General features: G+C 45.7%; 1 protein-coding gene and 1 long non-coding RNA gene across 2 annotated transcripts in view; one reads left to right on the plus strand and one right to left on the minus strand.

Moving 5' to 3' along the window:
• The first annotated feature begins 121 nt into the window (after positions 1–121).
• On the plus strand, positions 122–1,252 carry LOC135422630 (uncharacterized). Its single transcript, XR_010434531.1, has 2 exons — positions 122–509; positions 700–1,252. It is a non-coding gene; the product is annotated as an uncharacterized LOC135422630 (long non-coding RNA).
• A 2,587-nt stretch (positions 1,253–3,839) lies between these two features.
• The window catches only part of GALNT10 (polypeptide N-acetylgalactosaminyltransferase 10), an 81,952-nt gene continuing 66,554 nt past the window's right edge, over positions 3,840–19,237 (minus strand). Inside the window, exons 8-12 of the mRNA XM_064671978.1 lie at positions 14,641–14,748; positions 12,613–12,834; positions 11,672–11,788; positions 9,795–9,944; positions 3,840–9,045 (exon numbers count right to left, since the gene is read on the minus strand). Of these exons, the coding sequence (XP_064528048.1) occupies positions 8,878–9,045; positions 9,795–9,944; positions 11,672–11,788; positions 12,613–12,834; positions 14,641–14,748 (765 nt within the window). The 3' untranslated portion in view covers positions 3,840–8,877. The remainder of the gene's footprint in view (positions 9,046–9,794; positions 9,945–11,671; positions 11,789–12,612; positions 12,835–14,640; positions 14,749–19,237) is intronic.

A 19,237-nucleotide genomic window follows, 5' to 3' on the forward strand; every position in this document is an offset into this window, starting at 1 on the left:
CACACACAAAACCGCCTCCCCGGCCGCGGAAGTCCCGCCCCCCGGCTCGCAGGCGCCGCTCCCATTGGGCGGGGCGCACAGAGGGGCGGGGCGCCCCGCGCCGCTCCGCGCGCCCATTGGGAGGAGGAGCTGCCCGTCAGCCGCCACCGCCCCGCCCCCGCGGCCGGAAGGTCGCCGTGAGGGGCGCGGAGGGAGCGGTGGGTCCGGGTCCGGCCCCCCCGGCCCTGGGGGGACCCGGTGGCTCCCGCTGGCTCTCGCCGGGCCGACTGGGCCCTGCAGGACGAGAAGGGAAGCGTCCCGGCCCCGCCGGCATTCGGGCGTCCCCTGCTCCGCAGAACCGCACGGGACCCCCGCGCCCAGCCACGGGACCGCAGGTTCCTCCAGCCGGCCGGGGTTGAGCCGGCATCGCTCCTGGAACAGCCGAACCTGTGACAGACTTGAACCTGCGGCCCTGGGACACAGCTCAGGTCGGCATAGCCGCAAATGCCTGTTCTTGGATACAGCGTCATGTAGGCAAGAGTTCCTGGCTGAAATATAATTTTTTTTATATTACAAGATTATATATTGTAAGAAATGTATGTTTTCCCTTCTTCCCCCTCCTCCCCCCGATTACAAGGCAGGGATAGTGAGAGGATGGGACCTGGAAAAGAGTTTCCCAAAGCAATGTGACTTTAAGCTTCACATTTCTTTCATCTGCAGGAAAAAAACCCAAAAAACCCCACAAACCCCAAAAGTAAAAAAGGGGGAAGAAAGGGGGAAGAGAAGTGTGTGTGGGGGGGAGGAGGAATGAAATTCCTACTGATCTGTGAAGAAAAGATGTACCTTCTGGAAACGCCACAACCTCTGTAATACCAGACAGCAAATCCCATTGTCAGAGGTGCGTGAGCAGCAATAAAGGGAAAAGGATTTCATCCTCCTCAAGAAAAGACTCTCTGCACAAGCAGAAGAAAGGTTCTATAGACTAAAATTACTTCAGAGTCTGAAATCCTGCCCGTGGAACAATGCGTGAGCACCGGGTGAACTGTGCTGAATCACACACACGAAATACCTTTGCAAGAAAGACTCCTTAAAGCCCTTGGTCATCTGCTCAGGCTGCCCCACAGTAACACTGACAGGCACCTTGCAACCTGTTCTGCCTGCTCTGCACAAGACAATTGAGAAAAGCCAAAATCTGTATTTTCTAGGCATTCTTTACACTGCCAAACATGTCTCAGAATAAATGTGGAGGGGAGGGACTTAATACTCCTCAACAGTTCTGCCTCTTGTCTTTGCTTTTACTGCTGGTGCCCTCAGGCAACTGCTAATTTCTGTTTGTCCATGTGACTGGTAGGGAACCACAGTGCACCCTCCTGGGGACAGGCTCCCAGGAGCCGGCAGTTCTTATGGGAAGCTGATGAAAACAAATTAATTTACCCACAGACCAACAAGCAGTTAGTGAAGAGCAAAGAGATTTAAATAAGCAAAAGGCCACTGCTTATAAAAGCCCCAGGCCAAACTGCTTGGGATCTGCCTGCCTGAATTAATACCCTCCTGGCAAAACCAGATAGATATTCCCTTGTTTTGGGAAAAGAGTAAACACAAAAGGCTGAGAGTGATCTTGGACCTCCTGATACCAAGCTTTCCAGGTTTATCTTAACATTACCAATAAAGATCAAATGGCAGGCTGAGGAAATCTTGCAGAAGGACTATCTTGACACTCAGCTGTAAACACAGACTGTAGGGACAGGTGATAATAGGAGCACAGGAGATAAAAGGGAACATGACCATAACAGGTAGGACTTCCTCCTATCCCCATGGGGACAAGATTCTGCAGGTGGTCCCTGGACTACTCTGTGGCAATCAGGAATGGCTGGAGAAACAGGCACCATAAGTGCCAGCACAGGTTGGTACTGACCATCAGATTGTATTTCTTCTTGGGCTGCAACCTCTCATCCCTGCAAATGAAAAGATTTTAAGTCGTTTTGCAATGCCCAGTAGAAGGAAAAACCCTGGTTTTGTCTCTTTGCTAATTCAATGTTAATTACCTCCCTTCTCAGGCTAACACAATAACACCTTTTTACAGTCTTTCAAAATAAAAATAAAAAAGTGCATGGAGGTGTTTTTATAATTGCAGTTTATTTCAGCGTATTTATCCTCATGGGAACCTCCAGATTTCACAGTCTGCTAGTCCGGAACAAGCTTGCTGTGAAATAAACTGCCTCATAGAGACATTCTTTATTGGGTATCTATCACTAACCTGATCCAATAATTCTTTGTGGGAGCTGCAATGAAGTGAGAAACAATGTTTCATAAACCCATCAGCACCCAGGCAGCTTTAGTGCCTCTGAAGCGGTAATGGCCTGCCCATCCCAGTCACCCTCTAATCAAATTAGGGGAACCTGCACTAGCCTGTAAATCTCACCTGGAGCAGCACTACTCTCTAAAGATAAGTCCGTGGTGTAGCTGTCATGTGGAACTTACTGTTTTAATGGAGCCATTCGGGGAGCTTGGGACAGAAATGCTTCTCTCCAAACGGTCTGTGCTGCTGGAGATGTCCTGGGAAACTGCCTTTTTAAAATTTTTTTGTACTCCCAGTCAGAAATCAGACCATTTCCTTTCTCGGCACCTTGAGGGCCAATGGAAGCACTGCCCTGGCACCTTTCCCTGGACTCCCACTCTCCTCAGCACTTTTCTAGGGTGGCACATATTGAACCTGCTAAAATGCTTAAACTGTCACAGCTTTTGGCACATACTCACCCTTGGCAATGTTCCCATGGCCAAGAATCACAGCACAGCCTTCCCGGGGGAAACAGTTAACCTTGCAGTTATCTGCTGGTCCCCCCAGAAAGAGCCTTTCCTCTCCCTCACACAGGCTCATTTTCCCCACACGTAGATCTTCACACATTTCATTGCTTGTCTCCCATCCGTTTTCAACACTGTTTTTCACCCAAAGGAGGTAAGTAAAAAGGAGTGCTGAGAAGGCTGCTGAAGACATGAAGTGGTGACAGTAGAAAGCACTGAGGGTCCTAGTGGGAACATGAGCAATGCTGAGAAACTTCCCTTGTCTTGGGCCAAGCCTGCTCTCCCCACATGGAGATCAGAACACAAACAGGGCCCTGAGCTGTTAAAGCCCTGCAAACCAAGGTGTGGGATGGATCTCCCAGCAGTCACTCCCAAGGCAGACAGGCACAGAAAGGACAATTATAGCTGGGTTTTCTCCGCTCCTCTGTGCTTCCCAGTGTGCCCTACCAAGTACTGTCCATGGCAACCATCCCTCAGGGGTACAGGTTCTACCTGGGCACAAATCATCCACCACAGCCATGGTCCATCCAGGACAGTACCCCTGGGCACCTACTTGCATGAACACGTCTCCTCCACGTCTCCTCCAGCTTTGTCCACTCCAGCTTTGTCCACATCTTATATTTCTCCTCATGTCTCCTCCTCTCAGCTCTTCCTTCAGCTCTGAGCTGAGGTGCTGCAGGATCCCCTGCTGGGCTGTAGTTCTGGGACACGATGGATTGTTCCCATCGGTTTCAGAGCTGCTGGGAAGCAGCTGTGAGAGGCAGACATAGAGCTGCCCCTGGCTGCCTGAGCCTCCTTGTACACCCAACACAGCACTCGGGCATGAGCTCCTTGGCTGTTCGTGTGTACACACAGCAAATCCTGTGCTCTATTCCCAATGCAAAGGGCAGCCAGGAAGGACGTTTCCCAAGGGGGCTGGAGGACACCAGTGTGTGGCACAGCAGGAAGCCTGTGTTGGGGAAACACCCGACCAGGGATAACTGAGCTTATAAAGAGAGAGAAGAGAAACACATCACTGGAGCAAAACAGGCAGGGACAGTCACGTCTGCGCACACAGATTTCAGAAAACACATTAAAAATTTATTTTAAATATATTATAAAAGGAAGTCCATTCAACTTTAAAAACACTAGGCATTCTATCAATGATTTCCAATTTATGAAAGCTACTACATTAAAGTGCTACAAGTCCTTTACCACCCCCAGATATTAGGCTGTTGGTCCTAATATGCACAAAATAAATACACACTGATTCAAGAGGCACCATCCAGTTTTACAGAGAAAATGCATGCAGTACAAGGAACAGACAAACTTAGACCTAATCACTGAGATCCTGGAGAATGCATTTTGAAACCAATTCCCTTCTCCACCCTAGAGGCTAAAGCTATTTGTTGTTGTTATCATAAGGGCTAAGGTTTCAGGCTAGTAGCTTGACCAGTTTTTATCTTGTTTTGTGGTTGAAGTTCACATTTCCTTGCTCACTAATTGGGATTAGGACTTTTTTCAACTAGAGTTGAACTAGTATAGTTAAGACCACATAGATCCAGTGGCTTTATATAAAACTCCCAAATCCCTCACATCTGCTGGAATCACTGAAGTCTTTTGAATATACAGAAGCAACAAGAAAGCTCAAAATGCAGAAAGTAAAGGAGTGTACTCAGCTAGCAGAGGCAGAGTCAAAAACAGTCATAGGCTTTTTATTAGGTTTTCCATAATCTATCATTGCCTAGTTCCATACAGACCTCCAAGCTAAAGTGTGGCACTACTAAGGAGCAATTGGAGCAGGACTTGAGTTTATTTCAGTTACACTTTAAATTTATGATGTCAATAAATCAATCTGAATGGTTAATGAGGAATATGAAATGAGTTGACAAATCTGTGTTGAATGCTGATGGAAATTTCGGGTCTCATTTCCCATTCTCCACCCATCGCATCTCTCCTCTCCACTTGAACCAGGTGAGGACTTGCAGCTTGATTTAAAATCTGGACTCAACACTCATTAGGTCAGAAAATAAAGCACTTAAAGGTAAATCCCACACAAGCTAGGAAATTGCAGCACACAGAATTTCCCTGCTTAAGATCAAGTAACAGGCCACAGGAGCCTGGGAGCAGGATCCAGTGCTCCTGACTCCCAAGCTAGCTCCCCTTTGCTGTGTATCCTGTGAAACCACACAGTTTATCCATGAACCACAGGAGCTGGGAGTGGATGTGGGATGTGGGATGCAAGGTACACGTGCAGTGCTTGTGCTGGCAGAGCCAGGCTGTTTCAGACATGGCTTTACCAGGGCTATTTTGACTGGAAGCATGACAGGTTGACAGCCTGAAAACCATTCAAGTGCCTGTCCGTATCTTTGAAAGACAATTTAAAATATAATCTTCTCCCTTTTCAATCAGCAGTTCCACAATTGCCCAATATGGCTTTTAGGAGATCTCTCCCCAGGGTGATGTGAGCCAGCAGAGCTGCTGTGACAGCCCTGCAGCAGCCCCAGAGCACTGTGCTCTTGCAATGCTGGTGGTGCCTGTTTGACTCTCAGTATACTGATCTCAGTGCAGTAGGGGAGGAGGAAAGTTTGCTGACTGGAACTCTCCAGTAAAGGAAAGCAAAGCCCTGTGCACAGGCTGCTGTAAAACCAACCAGGAAGAAAGTCAGGATGAGAAATTGCTTTCTTGCTACTTCTGTATTAAGAGCTGTTAACTCACCCTTTAAAAAGTTTCCTACTGATGGAAGGCATTGACTTTTTCTGAAAGACACTTCTGGCTACAGATTTTATATGCTTTTGGGACTATTTGTGATTTGCATACTTAGAAAATAAAATGCAGGATCCTGCATGCCAGTGAAATCATGAGCCTTCACCATGAGGTGAAACATCCAACAGGTAACCCAAGACATCCTCCAGCTTAGCTCCAGTTGCTACAGCATGCCAAGAGGAAGCAGCCATCCTTTCTAAGTCTTCCTATTAGAGTGACAACATCCCCTCGAGTCATTAATGATACTGATTTAACAGAGGAAACCCAGGAGCTTCTGAATTACTGTCGTTCACACAAATTTTGCACTGAAAGTCAGACATTTTAAAAAAACACACACAAACACTGCACAAGTCAAGCTTTCTCTTACATCCTTATCTCCCAACTCCTTCCCCTCTCCTCTCTTGTCCAGCAAGGCACTAGGAAATGGTTCAAGTTTAAGCATTTGCTGTACATTTACATTTAAAAAGGCACATCTTTATTTTAATGACGCTGTATTCCCCTTTTGGGGAGGCTCCCACATTCTTCTCTTGTGGTGTGGAAAAGGAAGTTAATTTCCCAGGTATGAGAAAAGACACCTTGCACACATGAGAGCCCCAAACCTATTTACTGTCTGTAAGCCTTAGAGATTAGCACCAGTAGAGATCAACAACAGCTTCAAGAGCAAATCAAAGTATTTTTATGCAACACAACACACACCCAGGGATCCCTCTGTTGTCTCGGATTCTGATACTTAAAAGCAGCAGAACTTATGCAGACATAAAAAGAGGGGTGTTTCGATACTTTTTTGGGGAAAAAATATGAAAACATTTATTTTGCATTAGATAATCACCGGTATTTAATCTCCAGTCTTGACTCACATGCGGATGTGAAGATTTGCTTATGTATTCATGCTTTAGCAATTTTGCTTACAAATAACCAAAATTAATTGGAATAATTAACCAGATTGCCCAGCAAAGGCTCAGTTAAAGATGCAGATGATGAAATACAGCTTCTATTTCTCAATCAGTGGATGGTTGGCTATATTAAGTCTTTGCATTAGTCAGCAAAGCCTCTAGGGTATTGAAAAGTATAATTGATGCAAATAAATTAATAGTTCAAAGCCCAGCGAGCTAGTCAGAAATGTACAGAATTTGTGAGGCACTTATCACACTCAGATACCAAACCTTCAGCAAACAGATAAACCACACTAAGAAGGAGCTGGTAAAACCACTCACACTAAAGCTCCAGTTTCTGTGTACTGGTGGTAGGTTGTCAAACTGGAATTGCCTCAACTACTACCTAATGTTTTGGTGCAAATTAGTAAGAGCTGACCTTTATCTCCAAATTAAGATCTCCAAGTGGTAAAAGACCTGTTCATTACTGCAGTTCTCTCTGAAGCATCCTGTGAGCCAAGCAGGCTCGCAAGGTGAGCCCAAGTACAAAGCAAGCCATGCATTTTAGAAACAGAAGCTATTCCTCTCATTAGAAAACTAAGACACACAAAGTTGCAACCTGCAAGCAGAACAACCTACAGTCCATTTATAGAATCTGCTGATTGTGTCCCAATTATAAAAAACTATCACTGTTCATGGACAAGCAGCTTCTTGTTCCACAGGTATTAAAACATTCATAAAGACATCTAGTCAGGCCATCTAGTGCTCCACAGTCAGCACTACTAGACTAATGAGAGCATTAATAACTTAAGGAAAGCAGCAGCCAGACACAAAACGCTGGAAGGTGACTCTGTCTCCCACAGAAATGAAAAGGGATCCTAATGACAGACATATTGTAGTAACTGAGAACATAAGATGTCAACTCTGCTTGATGCTGGTCTCACTTCCATACAATACTGCTGCAGAACTGTCACAAGGAAAACCTAGAGCTTTTTTTCTTTTCTTCACTCTCAAAACATTAGACACCAACACTTTTTGGCAGCCTGATCCCAGCTGCAATGCAGCACCCAATGTTTCCCATGCTCCATGACTGCATGGACCAGGTAAGATGGCAAAAGAGGCTAGACATGGCCTCAGCTGTGAGGATGAGAGAGGGGGAGATGATTTTGATCCATTGTCAGCACATCACAATAGAGAGTTCAAGGGGCAGACAGTTGTGCCCTAGCTTGCATTCATCGTTTAGTATCAGTACATTCCAGCTTCTAGGATGAGACCATCCTGGTTCATGGTCTGGCAGATCCCACAGCCAAAACAGAAGGATTAACACCTTGTACTGCTCACTGACTGCACAAGGGAGAGGGTACCAGTAAAATGGGTCCATCAATCCCACATCTCTGCATAAGCAAACAGATCTCCAGTCACAGTAAACTGTACAGCGCCGTGGATGTTGGGACATGAGGAGAGATTAACAGCACATTCCCACAAGCCTAGAACACTACTGACCACAGGACTCAACAAATTACAGACTGATGAACAAATGGATAAAGACCAATGGCTAATCTGAGCCCTGAATTGATTATCCTTGATTAATCTGCTCACACCAACTGTGAATGGAAGTTGCCTGCACGTAGTAGATTTAACTCTGAGAAACCCTGGAGGTGTCTGTGCTAAAAGGATTATGAATAAGAAGCAAATTTGGAACCTGATATCCAAAGGCTCTTAGCAAAAGTCCTCACCTGTAAGAACTGTGCTTACTTAAAAAACCCTCCGCTAATCTTTCACCTTGAAGATTCAACAGTGAGTGACAAACTGACTGCAAAGTGAATGGACCAGAAACACAGATTTCTCATTGCTAATAACTACAGCCATATTCCCAACACTTGGCTGCACTTCCACTAGAGCTCATTCCTTCATCAGAGCTATGATTTGGAAAATAATAATGTCAACCTGTTTGAAATATATTTGGTCTAGGGCAAAAAAATATGCATTTCATTTTCCATTGATGGGCTTTTTCTTTTTTTTTCATAGGAGGCTTAAATCCTGTATCAGGATTTTACTTATATGGCGTTTGGAAGATAAAGCTGTGGGAACACTTCAGCGGGTGGTATAGCAGCTACAAAAAGTCCTGGAGGGTCCTGGATAACAAAATCATTTAACACAAGACCCAGGTGGGAAATAAAACAAAACAAAGGAAAAAAAAATCCATTTGAATCACATTCAGACTCCTCTAAAAACAGAGTTTCTGTTCAGTCTCAGCACAGAATTGGCTCTGGCAAAGCCTTTAAAATTCCACCATCCCCAGAAGAGAAGGATGCAGCATCTTCACAATAAAGACTGGCCTGCTTGTTAACCTTCTCCTGAGATTCTCCCTTTTACCTTCATTAAATGTTTAAAAAAAAGTATTCTTAAAAAAATTTTTTGTAACCCTCCCCAGTAAAAACTATAATTGTAAAATATATATATATATTTTCTCAGTCTTTTAAAGATCAAGATTTCTGTTAAATTTTTCCAGGATGGTTGAGTTTGTGTGTTCAAATATCCACTGCTGTGTTGGAGATGAAGGATTGCAGCTATTCATAAAGATTTTTCGATCACTCTCACTGCAGTCCATACAGCTGCTGCTGACTGGATGGTAGAGAGTCTTGTCCTGGAGAAGAGAAATTTGATGTGAGGTTGCCAAGCAGAAAAAAAAAAAAAAGCTGTTTTAAAACCAACAGAAAGAAGTTTTAAAAACCAAGGCAAGCTATTGTGTCATTTGAGTGTATCCAGAGTTGCTCCACACCTGCATGGTTGGCAAGTGTCTGAGTTCATTCCCAACCCTTGCAACAGAATCCAGCCCAATCCTCACACCTGCACTGGGAAGCTCTAAAGCTGTCCCTGAAGCCACAGGCTCTCCAGGCTGACATCCTGCTGCATCACTCTGGGGCGCTGTGCCAGCAGACTGCAAGGACTAGGATCGGGCACTGAGACAAGAATTTACTTTCCTGTTGCCCACAATAGCTTAGTTGCTTTAGTAGGAGGATGAATAAATCCTTATCTACTTTTGGCACGATTTTCCAGAACAAACCAACTCTCAGAACACCTCTTTGCAAACGGGTTTTGCAAAGGTGTTGCATCACCTCAGTGCCAGCTGTGGACACACTGCAGAGAGTGTCCCTTCTGCTCAGGAACCCTGGAGTCCTCACCTTTCTAACCAGTGGAATGGGGGAGTGACCTCTTTCTAATCAAGGGTAATTAATGGCACAATGACAACAGATTGTCTGCAGATTCTCTTATTGAAGCTACGTGGAGAGAAGGAATAAAACATGAGTGGTGACATTTTAAGAAATTTAAGTGCCTACAGGCAATTTGACACCTTAGAAGAGAATACGAATACGCCCACACACACAGACTCACTTTTCGGTATCTCCAGAGCTGGTTCCCCTTCATTCCATGACAGTCATAGAGGGTCACAGGGCTGCTGTGGGAAATGGCATCGAAACAAAACTTCTTGGTGTGCTGAGGATCCCCGGGACGGATGTCCTCTCTCCAGCTGAAGGTGAACACCTGCCAGGACAAACAGGACCCTCAGGGTGGCTGGTACTTGGGCATGATGTTTTCACCAGCAGGAGGCTGTTCTCTGTCCCCACAGGGTGGGGGTGACTTCAGGGAAAGGACAGTATCTTCTACAGAAAAACTACTCCCACCTCTGGGGACAAGCATTGCTGACCAGGGGAGACTGTACCAGCTGCCACAGCCTGTGCTGCTGCAGCCAGCCATGCTGGTCAGCCTGGGTGTCTCTGCAATGCAGACATACATCAAGGATTAAATGAGCAGCTGACCAATTACAGCCCTTCACAGCCAGCGAAAAAGGCAGAGAGCTACAGGAGCTCTGAGTTCACGCTGGCAGTAAACACCCGAGTCTGCACAGCCAGCCTGCAGTCACCTTGAGAAGTCTGTCCCACACCTTCTGGGACAAGAGACCAGGAGCCCACAGCTTCCCACCCCACAGGAGTGTCAGAAGGGCAAACACGTGGGCAATGCTTCCTGGCACTTTCCTCTACTGACCCTGCAATGAACTCTCAGTGTTCTCAGGTGAAATGAAGGGATGGACAGTACAGACAAGCAGAGAAAGGGGTTTAGCTCTAGAAATGGGGCACAACCTATGCCTGGCAATTCTGTGGCCTTGATAAAAGTGTCCTCTGTGACCAGCACTAGCCAGTGTGGTTCTGCAGGGCTACAGCCAGCACTCCTCCATCTCAGCCCCTAAGGAGAAGGGGTGTTCTGTGGGCTCCTTTGGAGGCACGTGGAGGAATGGTTCTCTCTTCAGAGATATCTCATGGGGCAGTAAGAAAGACTAGTAATGATCAGGGTGCTGCTAGCAGAACCAGTGTGGCTAAAAACTTTTGCACACAGAAGCCACTTTCTTCCTGCCTCTCTTTTAATCCCCTCTTGAGAGAGAAATTACTACAATCATTTAGGCTCAACACTCCACAGAGTTCAAGCAACATTCTCTTCCTAAACAAAAGCCAATGTTAATTTTCAAGATCCTCCTGACACAGGGGTTTAGTTTTGGACTGTGCCTGAGTAAATTGGTTTTGTTTCTATTTTTCATGCATCAAAATTGATATGCAACAACCCTCTGTCTCCTACTACTGAAGCCATTCCCTGAAGAGTTATGCATGGCTCTGTAATAGAGGCATTGTTTTCTTGATCTTTTCTCAGCTCATCTGCTACAGTTTAGACAAACTAATATTTTCCTCCCTTCTGTTACAATAAAGCTGTCGTTTCTGGCACCTTATATGTTGAGAGGGTGAATCTATAACCCGGCTGGTATCATCTCTCTCCAGCAATGGTTGCGTGTTTATAATGCATTTGCCTCCTGTCAGGAGGATGATAGTGAGCGCTTATTGAATGCTCCTGCAGGTTCATTAATATGCATGATGCTCCTCTATCACTTCTTTCAGCACAACCTTTGAAGTTAATATTCACTTTGTTACATATTACAGCTGCCTTGTTACTGGTTTATTGTTTTGGCATATTGTTTCCTTGTGATTTCTTTTGTTCGCTCTGAGAACTTCAAAGCAGAGGTAAAAGCTCTGCTCAGAGTCTGCCAGGCTCCAGACCCTGCCACAAGCACAAGCCACATCCTGCTACCAGCTCATCAAGTACAATTAGCATGTGAGCTTTGGGGTGCACCTGACAGCTCTGCAATGGTCTTCCTTAAACATTGGTTCTTGTAACTTGTCCATCCCCAAATTTAGGGGCCGATGATTTATCAGATGGATTGTTACCTGCACGTTGTTCCATGCTGCTTCTCCTCTGTCCTTCACGCAGTTTTCCAGCCTCAGTGGGGATCCCAGGGCTCCATGCTTAGTATCCACACACAGTCCAGTTCCTACATTGCGTATCTGAAACAGTAAATTAGTCACTGAATCTCCTGCTCCTACCAGGTGACAGGAAAGAAGGCTCAAATTGCCTCAAATAGCAGCAATATTTGTAGGGAGACAATTTTTAAGATTCCTCACTTAACTGTGTGTCTGAGCTGGCAGGTAACAGCTGAAAGAAAGCACAGAACTCAAAATAGGACCCGTTACCAGTTGTACCATAACCTCCATCTCACAGCAAAACCCACAGGACTGCAGAGCCCACCGTGATGTTGTGATGGTGGATCCTCCTCACCCACACTGTGGCCTCAGAAATGCTCATTAGGCCTTGGCCTTGACAAACAGCACCAGGGCTCATCTCCTCTTGACCTTATCAGAAGCACTGTCTGCCACAGTTGTGTGTAGCAATCCACGACTTCACTCCTGGGGTCATTTTTTAACCAGAACGCACCCGACTTTCAAAAACAGGGATGGGTTTTCTGGCTTTCAGGTGGGGAAGCTAAGGAGCAAAGTAACTCAACATAGTTGTGAGGCCCTTTGGAAATATTATTGCTCAGCTGCCTCCTCTCCCTAGTCCTCTCTTTGGCATGTTCTGATTCCTACTAAATACACAGCGTGCAGAACAAGCCAAGTCTCTGTTCTCGTTGTAGCTGTGCATTAATAGAAGCAGCTGCCTGCCCAACTGCCTGCTTTGATCAGGCCACTGCAACATTAGAGGAGTTCTGGGTTTTGAAACGTATCAAGCAGATCTTGAAATACTCTCTTGCACCTTACTCACAGCAACCCAGTACCGGAGCACACGGGCGACCTCACAAAACCAAACCACAGACATCAGAGCACAAACTTGCCTCTCCCCAGGCGGCTGCTGGAGGCTCCACCGGTGGGTAGAACTTTGGCAAGTCCCAGGCGACCTCGCTCATGAACCACTTGAAGCTTTTGCAGTTGAGGTTGTTGCGAAGCTCCTTCTGGGCCGCGACGTCCCCCGCGGAGAGGTGCCGGTACTCTGGTCTGCGCTGGTAAATGTACTCGGCGTACTCATCCATCCACACCTCAGCCACCCGCTTCAGGTTCTGTGTGGGCAACAGCCACAGGTGAGAACGAGAAGGAAAACCACCTGAGAGCACTGCACAAACCACTGACATTAGCATTCAGAGCAGCTCGCATGTTTTCGCTCAGAAAGGATTTTCATTCACATCCACTCTTTCTCTCCAGCTTCAGGACAAAGATTATTTTTATTATTCTCTAGTTCCAAGGGACTTTCAGAAAGATATTTTCAGTTGAGGTCAAAAGAATCCTGGCACTTGGCCATTATATCTAGTTCCTTGTGGCTAAGAAAAACAACATTAATCAAAAGTTGGGTTTTTTTCCTTTTTTTTTGTAAAGAAACTAGTCAGAACATGATGCTGGTAAATACCACTGGACATTCAAAGGTCTCTGACAAAAAGCTGCTTTCTTAAATCCTTCTTATTGCATCTTTTATATCCATCTAGAAATGGGATTTGCAGTACTCCCTTCTGGAAAGCTTCAGTTCACAATACTCTTTCTTAGCACTATTTTTCCATTTTCTTGGGTAAAACTCTAACATACCTCAGGAATATGGAACTTTCAGGTGATGAACCTTCAGAACAGAAGCAAAGGGTTTACCTCCTGGCAGGAGTACATTCCATGTATTACTGAAAAGCTTAATCCACTGTGCAATTCCAAGACAGCAATAAACACCACCCTCTCGAGACAACCTGCTTGTCACAGCATCCTCGAGACTGCTGGATCTTGGACTGTTCTCTGGCAACATCAGGCACATTCTTGGTGCCAAGACTTGCCATGTGCAGTTGTGACTCCAGTGACCCAGCAGCACTGCCCTGCCCACCTTGCATGAAGCTGGTCAGTCCTGCAGTGATCGTTTACTACCAAAAAAATTAGGATGCTAAGAGTGAGCAGTGTGCTGACCCTGCCCCGAATGCAGCCTCCAAACAAGAGCAGGTGTTTATCTCAAGGTGACTAAATGATCTTAGATGCCAAGAAACAGCCTTGGCTACACCTGTCTGCCATCTCCTTCAAGCACTGTGGGAGTTCACAAGCGCCAAATACTGAATCAAAAGAAATACAGCTCCTTCCTGAAGAGATGGCACAGACAGGAGAGCGCTCTATCGCTCTGACAGGTCATTGCTGGGCTGAGGAATAAATCCAAATCTATAACCAGGGCCGTGCTATTAAACTGGGAAGCATTTTAACACCGAGCAAGCCATAAACTACAGAACAGCAGGGCACCTTTTTGTGGTTTTTAGTTTTGTAGCGTTCCTGCTTCTATGATTTTTTTCTCCCACCAGAGGGCAATGTAGTCCCTTCTCAATTTAAAAATTAACTGGAGAAACCCAGTGCATGATAGGCAAAAGCTCTTTCCTCTTTGGGCTACACTAGATTAAGAAATAAGATGGCAGTGAACATTCCATTGTGGAAAATTACAGCTTGCCCATTCAGTGGTCTGTGATGCTTGAAGTTGAGAGGTCTTTCAATCACCAAAACGCAATCATCACGCTGAAGCCTGCTGCTCTTGGAGAGCACAGCTATAAAATGACTGAAGTATTATACAAATAAAGCCATATCTTGTTTTTATAGCCAGTGCCTGATCACAGAGTCCCTTCCCAGCACCCAGCAGTAGCCTTTGTCAGCTGTCAGCACACGTCTTGCAGCTCCCCAGGCTCTCTTCCCTTTGTGCTACACGTCCACCACTGCAAAACTGCTCAACTTGCACTGTACAAGTGCAACTTACAGACCACAAAGCCTATATTTGTCTCTCCATTGAGGGGTCAGAGGAGACAACAGCACGGTCACATTGCAGTCAGACACATGTAGTGGGGAATGCCACTACCACTTACTCTTGCCAGGCTAACTCCTGTGGGAACCTTGTATGGAACATATTTCCTGTAGATATGACCAACCCTAGAGCAAGGGATGTCCTCCATGCGACCTCCACACATCCATACCTGTGGAACAGCAGAGAAAGAGATTCAATCTTGGTTTATGGAGAAAACTGAAAAAGAAAAAAAAAGACTTCCAAGTACTGAAAAAGCTTAACCCAGATTTTTACATTAAAGTACACTCTTCCCAAATCCCCTCCCCTCCTTGCCTTAGTCTCAAATCCTATAACTACCCGCTTAGAGCCATGCAGCAAGCCTTGATTTAGCACAAGTGCTATCAAGCCTTCTTCACAGAAAAGAACAGGGGAAAAAAATCCGAGCACCCAGAGAACAGCACACACCTCGCTTTAAACTGATATACATTATTACAGCCATAGTAACCACAACAGTTAAACTGGGCTGCCATAAAAACCCTGGGTGTAGGTTGTGTAACGATGCTGTAAAAGGGAGGCCATCTATGTAGTACAGGTGGTCATGTGTTATGCAAAAGGCTCCAGGGAATTCATGAGCCTGTTCAAGTGCCAGAAATCAGAAGAAACTGCTACTTTTTCCCGTGGTTATATCACTGCTCTCGTATGGTTTCATTGCTGACATTCACTCATTGCTTTTGCAGCCTTACAATTAACTGGAAATCTCTGCCTGGTAACACATAAATAGCTTTAAAAAAGCCCTCAGGAAGTCACTAGAGCACACTGTAGTTGGAGATGACTACCTTGATGCTTGGTTAACGTCTAGATTAGGCCCAGAAGCTTCCTTCCCCATCTGGGAAGATTTGACTCTGTGCCAGTACTCTGCAACAACATTCTTTTATTCCTTATTTATAGCACAGATGTAAAAATTTTGTCCGAGTGAGACAAAAGATGTTTCCTGAACCAGCCAATCTCCTTCGTTAGGTTTAAGAAACATATTCATATGCTTCACAAAAAGACTTAAAGAAAAAGTACCCTTCAGAATGCCAAACAAATGACTTTCTGAATTCCTGAAGCACGGCACTGCCTTGCCCTGCAGTTTGTCCCCAGATCCGATGGCAGTGCCCCGAGGGCTGCAGTGTTTAGGCTGGTGCTGCAGTGCTCTTGATCCCCCTGTTCACTGTGGCTAATTTGAGCCACAGCAGTTCACTGTACAACGAGCTTAGTCAACAGCTTCACACATTGCAGGCAATTCCATTAATATTCCACAGCGACAATATTAAATACTTAGCTCAGAAGAGAAATATTTGGCCAAGGCTGCTGCATAATTATTAGCTCTGACACTGAAGTCCTCTGGAGTTTTAGCTCTGTCTGCTGGCCCTAATAATTACAGTCATTTGCTGACTGTGTATAACTTAATGGAGGTTGGTTGCTCTCAGTTAGAGGAATATTTTTCACAGGCAACTTCTAAAGTTCAGGGTATTTAATTACATGTCGTTATGGCGAGAGAGACAAGAAGAAAGTTGACAAACACTTCTGCGACAGGATTTCATTCCTTTTGTCCCTGCTGTGTCTTGAGAGGCTGGTATGGAAGAGATGAAAAAAGAAACTAGCACTCAGCTTCTGTGAAGTTTCTCATGGAATTAGAAATCCTTCTTATTCTGCAGCTGCTGTGCTTTTGGCTGCAGAGGGCCACAGCGCGATTTTGCTGCTGGGACATGAACAGATAGCCTGAGAAACAGGAATTTGGACATGTTTTGCGTTTCTATGACAGAAATGGTTTGTGTAAGGCTGTAAGAGCTGCAACAGAACTGGGAACTATGAAGAGCTGCAGGAGCAGCAGCAGAAGCCCAGAGCTCAGTTGCATAGACACGCACACAATCCTCGACAACCTGTATTACCCTTCCCTGCACTCTGCATCAAGCAAGCCTGACAAGGTTCCCAGCAGCTGCATTTTAGTGTAACACGAGCCTGAGTGCAAACACCAGCCTGTTATCCTTGCTGGCTGCCCAGAGGATGCCTCACCTGCTCCACCTCCAAGTCAGGCCACTGTGAATACACCTCTCCTCTGAAACACGATGTCCCTACCCGTAAGGTGAGCAGCAGAGCCCTGCAGTCAGCACAGCTGGAGAGGAGAGCACTGTCCTTGCACTGCAGATCTTGTGAAGTGAAAACAGACAGCACTGATTCACAGAGCCCTTTGCTGGAGAGAGGCAGAGGGTGTGAGGAGCTGGACAGAACTGATGGTATGCTGGACCAGGAGCTCCAAACTGCTACAAGACTCCAGGCATAGAAGATGACATTACGTGAACACATGTAACTATATGATCAGAAAAGCTGCTTAACTGAGTTACTGAACAAGTAAAATCTAACATCAGTTTTACATACTCTTTTCCTGATCATGCTTTAAAATATTTCCTTCCAAATGATGCTGCAATGGAGGCAATGAAAGGCTTCCTAATTCCTTCTAGCAGAGCTCAGTGACCCTTTCAAGGTACTTCACCAACTCTGTGCCTCTTTAACGGTGTGTCACGCTGCAAGTGACAGTGTGGCACCCGCAGTACAAATCTAATTTTAAAAGCATGCTTTCCATTCATTCGTTGCTGCTTTGATTTATTTTATTAGTGAGCTGCTTTGTGTGGTGACAGAACTCATTACAACCTCCATAAAGACAATTACCAGTCCTTATCTATACAACTGGAAGAAGGGGGAGAGGGAAAGAGCGTGACGTGCATTGGTAAAACACAGCTAACAAAAGTATAAGAAAGACAGAGTTAAAGGTCAGGAAATCGCATCCAAGGGTCTGTCAAGGAATAACTGCAAGGGAAGAAAACCCAAAATAGCTGTGTGCTCACTAAGGGAATGCTTCCAGTCAGTGAGATTTGGTTGTCTCTAAACAAGGGTACAGTTCCCAGGCATGACACACCAAAATTTACAGTGCTAAAAATACCACGCTGTCAGACAGCTGGAACGGTGCTGATCTGTGGGGCAGCACCTCATGCCTTCCCCACAACACTGACTGTCACTGACTGCCTTCTCCTTAGAAGGCTCCAGGGGAGCCAGCTTCTTCTTGTTGCTGTTTTACAGAGGGTGAGATGGTGCCTCACTCCTTGGCTGACATGACAGTAAAACATCACAGCCTGAACTTGACACACCTGATTTCAATCAGCCATTTACTAGAACACCGTAAGAACAAGAATTAAAGCTGGACAGGCAGACAGTGCTTTACACAGTAATCTAATCAGATCTCATCAGGAGAGAACAGGAAATTTCTCTTCCTCCTCAGGCACTATTTTGCCAATCTCCATTTTGGGCTTGGAATCCAGCAGCTGACAGATCTGCTGGAATTAAGGGATAACCTGGCTACACTGAGGTCAACGGGCCTACTGCAACAGATTTAGCTAAGGCCACAATCTCGCCCTAATAATAAAAATGTACACAAGGGAAATAAAATAACAGCACCGGTGATATTACTTCCATCTTCCCAGTGGCCTGGAGAGCTGTAACTCCATATTCATAAAGCAACGTCTGAGCCTTTGACTCAGTCAGTATGCTATGAAAGCACCAGATAATATGCCACCTATTCTCTACATGGGAATGTTATGCTGATCCAATTCCCTTTCTGCAATTTCAGAAAACAATGTCAGGTAAGACAGCTGAACCTCTCCTCTCAAACACACAATACAATGCTGCAGTTGGTGTGTGAACACACATTATCTGGGAATACAAGGTTTATGGTTTCCAAAGACTGCACCATGATGAGCCAATGCTTCCCAAGAGAGGGAAAAAACACAAAAGAGAGAGTTAAGCCTTGAAAACAAAGCTGCTCCTGCAAGGCACAACAGAAATGAAGACCATGGGATGGACCAACGGAGAGAAGCTGGCTGGTTGTCTGAGCACACACTGAAAGGTGGGAAGAAAAAGACATAGAGAATCAGGGGGGTTCTCTGCATAACAAGGAAGGTGAGAGGATGAGAGCAAGGGAGACCAATAATTCAGGAAAATTATAATGCTTTGTATTAGAAGCATCAGCTGCTCCTGCAGCTGGAACATAGTGCTCTATAAGAGATTAAGGTAGCTCATGGGGCACTGGGATCTGCGTGTTTGCACAGCACCTTCTCTCACATCACACACCAGCACAGCCCCTCCTCACCGTCTGGAGCATTCAAGAGTAATCACAGCACTTTCCAATAATCAGAGAGTGGAGGGGAGCCCTTCCCTGCTGCTGCTTGGTGGGAGGCTGCTCTGGAACCCAAAGAGCACACAGGGTGGACAGAGGCAAAAAATTCAAGTCATTGATCTGAAACTGATCTGTGCATCACCATATAGGGAGGGAGAAAGAAGCCACCCTGTACTGCAGCCGAGAGCCTTAGAATTAAGCAGCGTGTGCTGGCTAAAAAGAACCCCCACAAAAAAAAGCAGCAGAATGCCCGGCCTGTTTCAGTGTGGGCAAACGTGAGCTGCTGGAAAGTGGTGCGAGGATGTGCCTGGAATAAGCAGTGGAGGCTCACAATCAGCACTAACTTCAGCAACACAACTGAAAATGTTCAGAAGGGATCCCCGGGCAGCTGCACCCGAACTACATGCCTGCCAGTGGCAACATGGGAATAAGAAATGTGCTGCTGATATGGGGCACAGGAGATGCA

The sequence above is a fragment of the Pseudopipra pipra genome, chromosome 15 (genome assembly GCF_036250125.1).
Source record: "Pseudopipra pipra isolate bDixPip1 chromosome 15, bDixPip1.hap1, whole genome shotgun sequence".
Lineage (NCBI taxonomy): Eukaryota > Metazoa > Chordata > Aves > Passeriformes > Pipridae > Pseudopipra > Pseudopipra pipra.